Below are 8,577 nucleotides of genomic sequence, written 5' to 3'. Positions count from 1 at the left end.
TTAAACAATTAGAGTAGCTGTAATTTAGTCACTTGCATAGATGGAGAACACTTCAAAGAGCAGGAAACCAAATGCACAATGGGATCCAACTGCTGCTAAAATTTTTAATGAGATATGTGTGGAACAAGTGTTGGCAAATAATAGACCACAAGGTTGTTTGAACAATAAAGGGTATGCCAATCTTATTGCCCAGTTTAATGAAAGGACTGGCAGAAATTACAACCGTTCTCAAATGAAAAATCGTTGGGATGCACTGAAAAATGACTATACAACATGGAAGACACTACTCCTGGCCGCATCTGGTTTAGGGAGAGATCCAAGGACTGGTTCTATTGCAGCTGATGATGGATGGTGGAAAGAAAAAATAGAGGTATGCAATCTTGTACTAGGTTCTGTTATATTATATTAGTTTCATGGCTTGATTTTAACTATTACAACTAATTGTGTTTCAGGCCATGCCCGCATGTAAAAAATTTAGACTTGCTCCATTGGAGAATGAAGAAGATCTTGAAATAATGTTTAGTGGTGCGTCTTGCACCAATGTATATGCTGTTATTCCAGGAGCAAAGGAGGGAACAGCAGGAGCAAAGGAGGGAACAGTAGGATCAAATGAGAGATCAGATGGTACTGACGATGAGGTTGAGGAGGTGCTTCCATTTTCCCCGCCAGGAGCAAATGCTAGGAAAAGAGGTGCTGCTCACAAATCCCCAATGAAGAAAACAAAGAAGAATTTTAGAGACTTGCAGTTCAAACGGTTTGTGGATTCATTTGTGGAAAAAGCTAGTTCAAGCAAGTCTTCCGCAACTTCATCTCCTAATGATTATGTTAGACAAGAGATAACAGAAATGTTGGAATCAGTTATTGAGGCTGGAACATGTGAAGGAAGTGATGAACATTTCTATGCCACACAACTCCTCGTCAAGAAGGAGTACCGTGATGTGTTTACCACTCTTAAGACCCCAGCTGGGAAGCTTGCATGGCTGAAGAGAACTTGGGAGGAGAGGAAGACACGCTAGACAATAATAACTTTGCATTGTACCATTAGTATTGTACTTTGATTTTATCTTGTTGCATGATGAACTTGGTTTTCAATGTTGAACCTGATATCAATAATTTATGACTGATATGAAATATCTCGTATGGTTGTAATTAGTTCTAAAATCTGTGTGTTATTATTAAATATTTTCTATGGCTGAGGTGCTGCTCATTTATACAGATGGCATTCACTTCAAGCGACTCTAATGAAACTGGGATACCAAGTAATTCAAGTGAATCAAGTGATTGGATGTATGAAGCTGCTGCAATTGCAGCTTATGCAATGGTTGATTGTGGGATACCTTCATCTGCAAAGAAGCCAAGGAAAGTGCCGAAGGAGACAGGTTTTCAGTGGGTTCAAAGGCAGCTAAGTGATCCAGAAAGTTGCTATGACATGTTTAGAATGAGAAGATCAGTGTTCTTCAGCTTGCATGAGGTCTTGGTGAATAATTATGGCTTAGCATCTTCGGATGAGATGTGCTCAATAGAAGCTCTTGGCATGTTTCTATGGATGTGTGGTGCCCCTCAGTCAGTTCGCCAAGCAAAACATATTTTTACGCATTCCTTAGAAACTATTAGTAGGAGGTTCAATGATGTTTTGGAAAGTGTTCACATTTTGGCTGCTGATAACATTAAACCTAAAGATCCTTCTTTTGCTGTGGTACATCCAAAAATTAGAGAGCATAGATCTTGGACTCATTTCAAAAATTGCATTGGCGCAATAGATGGAACCCATATTGAAGTCACTGTACCAGCATCAGAGCAGGCAGTACATATGAATAGACATGGATATTGTAGTCAAAATGTTATGGCTGTTTGTGATTTTGACATGAGATTCACATTTGTGGTGGCGGGATGGCCTGGATCTGCTCATGATACACGTATATGGAGGGACACTTTGTATGGCAAGTACAAGGATAAATTTCCACATCCTCCTCAAGGAAAGTTCTATCTTGTTGATTCAGGTTATCCAAATCGAAAGGGTTATCTAGCACCGTACAAAGATCAAAGGTACCACATTCCAGAATTTCAAAATGCAGGGCAACCGATTGGATTGAAAGAGGTGTTCAACCATGCTCACTCATCACTTAGAAATATTATTGAACGTTCATTTGGAGTCTTGAAAATGAAATGGCGCATTCTTCGAAATGTGCCAAGCTACCCAGTGGAGAAGTAAACAATGATCATAATTGCTTGTATGGCGTTACATAACTTTATTAGAGATAGTAATTTGAGTGATGTAGATTTTGATAAAATGGCAGCAGATGAGACGTATATCGATGAGGATGGGGACATGGGAGCTAGTACAAGTCAATTTGTGGATAAAGAAGATATGGAAGGTGTACGTGATGCCATTGCGCAAGCATTGATGGGAGGTTACTAGATATGTAATATTTGCCCAAATAACTTATGTAACAATCATGAATTATCTAATATATAATTATTTAATTTGTGTTGTTAATTATTTTATTATTATAAATACATAAATATACATCTATACATACTAAATACATGTATTCAGATAACAGGGAGAGTATTTCAGTCATTTCCCACTTCTGACAGGGTTTCAGCCCATTCAATAAGTAGTCTGCCAAACATCTAACTTTTGTGACCAGCTGCTTCTTCAACCAGCTGCTTCTCTAGCCAGCTGGCTACCAGCTGACTTCTGAACAAATTCCAGCTGTCCCAGACAGGACCTTAAAATCATGCCGAGCAGCTGCCCCGCTTCGCCGAGCTCGTGCAGCAACAGCTCGCCGCCGCCGCCGCCGCCGCCGCAGACTCGCAGAGCTCCTCGTGGGCAAGCTGGGTCAACACCTCGAGCTCCTCGATCCACTGAGAGCCGCAATGACTGCCGTCCGTGCTTGACGAAATGAGGATAAGACTAGCAGCTGGCTTGGTGAATCGATATGAGATACCGCATACGAGTGTTTTTTAATATAATAAAGCCAGTGGACCCCACTTAACCCAAACCCAATTCCAGTCGGGCAAACAACTCAAGCTCATTTCCCGATCCGTAACCCACCTCTTCATAACGCATGCTATACCCATTTCCCTTTCCTACTCACCATCCAAATGCCAAACGGTGTACTACATCAGTCAAGTCGTTAAATTTATATTAGGCGTCACCACAACTATACATGGCTAAATGGACAGCCCGGCATGGTATGACCCGGGCCCACTGTAGCATGGCCCGTTAAGGCACGACCCATCTAACTATCCATCAAGGCACGACCCGTCTAACTATTCGTGACATGCCGTCGCCTTATCCTACAGGCACAGCACATGGAGAAAGTAAGGATCACAAATTCATCTCACATGTAACAACATACAAGTTCATCTCATAGGTTACCCATCACAAATCACAAGTTTATGCATATACATCATATATTTCTCAAGGCAGTCTCACAGAGAACCATAAGCGGATCTAGGACCCGGCGATCCTGGTCGCTGAGCCAGGCTCCGATGCGCTAGTTGTAAGGTTAAATTGGCCATCATGGTTGTAGCCATATTCTGCTAAGGATAGGAATAGATAGCTATTGTAACATTTACCTAGGCTCAATTTAATCTCTGGATCCGCCACTGCAGATAACACCACATCAAATACTCAAATCACACCGTCAGCCGTCGTTGATCCGGAACATCAAATGCGTTGGCCCCACGAGACTCGTGGCCTCGTGGGGTTCTTCGGCGATGCGGGACTCACGAGGCTCGCCGCTAGCCCGCCCCGCAGCAGCTACTTCAGTGCTCCGGCCTCCAGAAATTAAACATCATCACGAACATACAATAGAAACTGAGCTTCGCGAACGTATGAGACCAACCGGTCAGCAATTTAGTCAAAAAAGAATAAATAATTTAGCATTCTGAAAAAGTTAACGACAAACTAAACAAAATGATACAAAGTATTGTGTGGAGCATTCTTGAGGGGTCACATGATCCTTGGACCTCGTGGACTCAGATAATAGTTGAGGCAGGTAAAAAAAAAAGGAAAAGAAAGAAATCTACAGCAAACCTTCCTCCAACGGGCAACTGTCGATATTCAAAAATAAAAAACGGGCAACTGTCGAACCTCATTTAAACCCAAAGCACAGACTTCGAACAATCGGTCCAAAGCCTTTTTCCCTCTATGTTTAACGGCCCATCACCAATCCCACCAACTCACCTGATCCTTGGGCCGACTTGCCCAGGCCGAATATGGCGGAATCAGAGAGGCCCAATCGGAGACCTGCTTAACCTCGCAAGAACCATGATCCAACTCCGAATTTCCACAACATAAATGCACAAACAGTTTGATTCAACCATTGCACTTTCACCATCAGTATAACAAGCTTCTCTTAACTCCCCACACAGCAAAAGGCGAATAGTTTGTCTCGATTCTCCTCATACTGGCATCATCTGAAATACAACCAATGCCAACAAATGGCATGGAACTTTGTTGCCCGTATTTAGCCCAAGGCGTTACATGCAAATGTCAGGAGAAATCTCTCCAGGACAGCTGATGAAAGGTTTTCTGTTGCACGGATGCTCAGTATTACAAAATGAGCATCCCACTAAAGGTAATAGATACTGAAAAGGTGGGCCTGATGAGCTAATTTACTAAGCCGAACTGAACTCGTACACCCATACATGGCCCCATGAGTAAAGTTGAACAAGCACAAATTCGATACAGATCTCACAACAATCGGCAGAGATTACTCTGTAAGCCAAGGTGTTTGAACTGATTCCCACTGGCAGAGCTCACCTTCTTTGAACCACAGAGCTGCAAATAGGAAAGTAACTTTAGCTTGTCATCTTATCGATTATAATAGCTAGCAGGTGTAAACAAATTTAGGTCCAAGCCAATATGCACGCCATATCACTAAGTAAATGAGACAATTTGTCTTTGTAAATGAGAACATTTGTCTTAAGACAATTTAATCTGTTCCTGATTGCCATGTTAACTACTCCAGCCCTACTCCTCAAAGTCTGAAGTTATAAAATCAGTTTGCCATTCCATGTAGCTTGTCAATTGTTTAAAATGATTATTGGCTCAGAAAATTACCTAACAGCAACATAGAACCATACTCAATTATTGCTGGACTTACCGATTTCACGCTTGCCGTTATCAGGACTATCACTTCCATGGACAACATTCCTGAAATGCATATTCCATCATACTTTGTTTGATATATTGGTTAAATGGAGGTGCATTACAACTAAATATCAGGGGATACGGTACATAATCACATATAAGACATGAAAGAGGGTTGGTGCCAACCTTCCTGTTTGAACTGCAAGATCACCCCTTATGGTTCCTGGTTCAGCTTGAAGGGGATTAGTAGCTCCGATTAATTTACGAGCTGATGCAACAACACCATCACCTTCCCAGGCCTTATAAGAAGAATAACAAAAATTGTAGCTGTGAACTATGTATTTGGCCAAAGCATAGAGCGGCAGGTATGTCTATTCACAACAAAAATATACCATGCAAACAACAGGGCCAGAAGTTATGTAATCAGTCAGTTTGGGAAAGAATGGTTTGTCCTTCAAATCCTTGTAATGTTCCTGAGAGAAAAGAAATGGCAAATAAGACAGTATATGAAGAGCATTAACAGCTAGTTGACTCAACATGCCGAAAACTAAACTAGAATTCTTTGATGTTTCCACAAATGTCAAGAAAAAGATGAAATGTGAGTAATGTCTTTATCAATGATTAGTACAAAAAGAACACAAGAAAAGCCACAGTCACTTAAATAGGTAGATGTTTTGATGTAATAATGAGATGCTTGAGACAATAAAACTTTCAGTCACTTAAATAATTCATGTGAGAATGAGATGGTTGAGGAATAAAATCTTTTTGCAGTATTTGTATGCAGAAAGGATAAACATAAGGATCATAAGCACATAAGCTAAATGTGGGGCACTGGAAGGTATATTAGACAATAAAAGATTATAATTTGGCCATTTCAACTAATAAAGAAACAGATGCAGATAAAGACATGTTCCTTCAAAATGGTGTTGCCTATCACAGACTTTTGGCCCCCTCGATGACTAACTTTGCAAGAACCACAATAGCTTTCCCATGTTCAGTACATTTTGAGAGGCAAACCTGAGCCAAGTCCTTGGAGCACTGAAAAAGCTTCAACCCCTTCAACAAAAAGCCTTTCTTCTCAAAGCGAGAAATGATCTCCCCAACCTATATGCACCAGATATGTGCTTTATCTGAGATCAAACTTGAAAGAAAGAAAGAAATTAACAGTTGGAAAAGGTAGGAAAAAATAAGGCGCACCAGGCCACGCTGAACTCCATCAGGTTTTATCATAATGTAGGTTTGCTCAACCTCCTGCAAATAAATTTCTTGTCAAGAAAGATTCCATTTTGTGTAAGGGACTAGATGAATCTAGGTTTCTCAACTCCTCTAGCTGAGGTCAAGGGATATTGAAGTAATTAAAAAATTCTGACATTACATGAGTTCTAAACTTCTTTGATGAAAATAGAAAGATGACTTAGTTTCATTAAAGACGGGGTAAGTGTGACATATTCAAGCCTCAGGCGTAGGACTACGGAAATTAAAAATTTGGCAGGTTCATGATAAAGCCGCTAGGAAACAATGGTTGTGACAAGGATTGTGGCGTAGGACTATGTTTGTGGGAAACGAAGCATGTTCACTAAGTTTGTTTCCCTAGCTAGAGTTCAATAGCAAAACTGAATTAACTGGCCCACATGAATTATTGATGACCTTAACGAGGACTTTCAGGGGGATCAATGGATGATATTACTAAGCACTATTTACCTAGTAACATGTACCTGAGATTTGTGTAGAGAAAATAGTGTTCTATTGTTTGTGCCCATGGAAATTTGTGGAAGTAATAGATTTATGTTTAGATATTTCAAAAATAACTCAGCAGCCTCGACTCTGTATTGAGAACTGCTGAAACAGAAAATTAAATAATTTCAACATAATTTGGTATTCCACAAAGCACGCCTTAAGACATGTAAAACCAGTGAAGTTAGTAAGCTGATATCATGCTTCAGTGAGAACATCATTGTCAGAGAAAAAGTTGCATCCGTTCGATGTAAAAGTACTGCAATTGTCCAACACATGGTTGGAAACAGGGACTCAAACTTTGAAGAAAGCAAGGTCAAACTTTGAATGGAAACAGGGAGAACATGACGCAGACAACAATCCTATTGAAAGTTATATTAGTATAAAATAAAAGGGAAGACATGCTGTGACTACGTATCCAGCCAAAGAAAAAAGTGAGAGCCCCTTGATAATTAACACTTATGTATAGCATGTTGTCAGCATTGACTGCTGACTGGAAGACCGAAAACTTAATTCCATTCCAATATCCTTCCTGCCACAACAGTCGCAGAGAATCTATGAACGGACACACATGTTTCAGGCTACAGTAGGTGAAATAAACGAAATTGACACGTTTCACGGTGCATTTTCTTCAGTTGTGCTGTTCTGCATAACCCACCCACTAGGCTTGCAATCAAAAGGTTGAGAGAATTATGAATTAGCCTATCGTTTCCTTTACCCTTCCCAGTTTCCCCTCTCCATAATAGAGCCAAGCCACTACAAAGTCAAAGTAAAACTATCAAAAACTAGCTAAATTACTCCCATAGCAGGCCTAATCCTCCAACCAAAGGAACATGAAAAAAAAAAGAGATCGAAACCCGTCTCCTAGCCATATTTCAACCACTTCCTAGCAAATGCAAGTAAATAAAATCCAAAAAAGCACGCGTAGGGAACCAACCGCGGATGCGACGATGCCGCGCGGGACGGCGCGACGCGCCCCGGCCGCCCTCCCGCTCCGCGCGCTCAGCCCCACCCCGAGCCGGCCACGGGACTTCGTAGCGGCAGCGAAGGAGAGGGATGCCGAAGGCCGCACCGAGCCGGAGGGCCGGCGGCCGGTCCCGGCGAGCGGCGCCGCCGTCCTCGCGAGCACGGCCATCGTCGTCTCCATCCTTCCCCACCAGCCCGTGCGAGCGCCGGCCGAGCAGAGCACGCGGCCTTTCGGATTAGGAGAGGCTAACCGCCAGCAGAGCACAACGCGCCCTCTCTTAAGCGCAGCAGCGGTTCCGCTTCGCTTCGACGTTTACGTATTTATATATTTCCGCATTCAAAGGTTGGACGCGGAGTCATCGCAGCGAGCAAACGTGTTTACGTCTTTTGACTGGGTCGCGCAGGTGGGGGGACGAGTGGGGGAGTGGGGCCGGGGCGGCCTCCACTTCGACGGCCGCCACCGCGCCTCCCAATCCCCACGCACGGCGCACAACACGGAGCACCGCTTCGTCCAACGGCGCGTCGCCACGCGGCCCCGCTGGCCCCTGGTCCCACGCGTGTCGCCGACGACGGGGACGAGCGAGCGCAGCTGCCACCGACGCGCTCGCGGAAGCCCCGGCCCCGCGCCGCTCCACCCTTCACCGACACGTGGGGCCCTCATGTGTTGGATCCCGCATGGCAGTGGTGCGGGGTGGATGGATCTGCTTCCTCGTGACTTCCACTCTCGCTTTTCTCCGGGGCCCACGAGGTGCGGGCCCTACGCGCAGCGATGA

General features: G+C 43.3%; 1 protein-coding gene and 1 pseudogene across 1 annotated transcript; one reads left to right on the top strand and one right to left on the bottom strand.

The window, feature by feature from the left end:
- The first annotated feature begins 232 nt into the window (after nucleotides 1-232).
- LOC112885558 lies at nucleotides 233-2,872 on the top strand (annotated as a pseudogene).
- Nucleotides 2,873-4,348: 1,476 nt separating this feature from the next.
- On the bottom strand, nucleotides 4,349-8,058 carry LOC112887995 (nucleoside diphosphate kinase 2, chloroplastic-like). The gene is made up of 7 exons (XM_025954307.1): nucleotides 7,776-8,058; nucleotides 6,302-6,355; nucleotides 6,122-6,208; nucleotides 5,497-5,577; nucleotides 5,291-5,403; nucleotides 5,118-5,167; nucleotides 4,349-4,792 (listed from the first exon to the last, which is right to left on the bottom strand). Exons 1-7 carry the CDS (start codon nucleotides 7,983-7,985, stop codon nucleotides 4,725-4,727), a joined length of 663 nt encoding a protein of 220 aa, XP_025810092.1. The 5' UTR covers nucleotides 7,986-8,058; the 3' UTR covers nucleotides 4,349-4,724.
- Between the last annotated feature and the right edge of the window lie 519 nt (nucleotides 8,059-8,577).

Source organism: Panicum hallii, chromosome 3 (genome assembly GCF_002211085.1).
Source record: "Panicum hallii strain FIL2 chromosome 3, PHallii_v3.1, whole genome shotgun sequence".
Classification (NCBI taxonomy): Eukaryota; Viridiplantae; Streptophyta; class Magnoliopsida; order Poales; family Poaceae; genus Panicum; species Panicum hallii.
The sequence above is the reverse complement of the archived record's forward strand: the minus strand, read 5'-3'. Positions and strand labels throughout refer to the sequence as shown.

What these genes read in the sequence shown, in the direction of transcription:
- LOC112887995 (XM_025954307.1), bottom strand. Translation starts at nt 7,985, where the DNA reads ATGGAGACGACGATGGCCGTGCTCGCGAGGACGGCGGCGCCGCTCGCC. An exon ending in ATGGAGTTCAGCGTGGCCTG is followed by an intron (nt 6,209 to 6,301) that starts GTGCGCCTTATT and finishes TGGTGCATATAG; the next exon opens with GTTGGGGAGATCATTTCTCG. An exon ending in CTTGCAGTTCAAACAGGAAG is followed by an intron (nt 5,168 to 5,290) that starts GTTGGCACCAAC and finishes TATGCATTTCAG; the next exon opens with GAATGTTGTCCATGGAAGTG.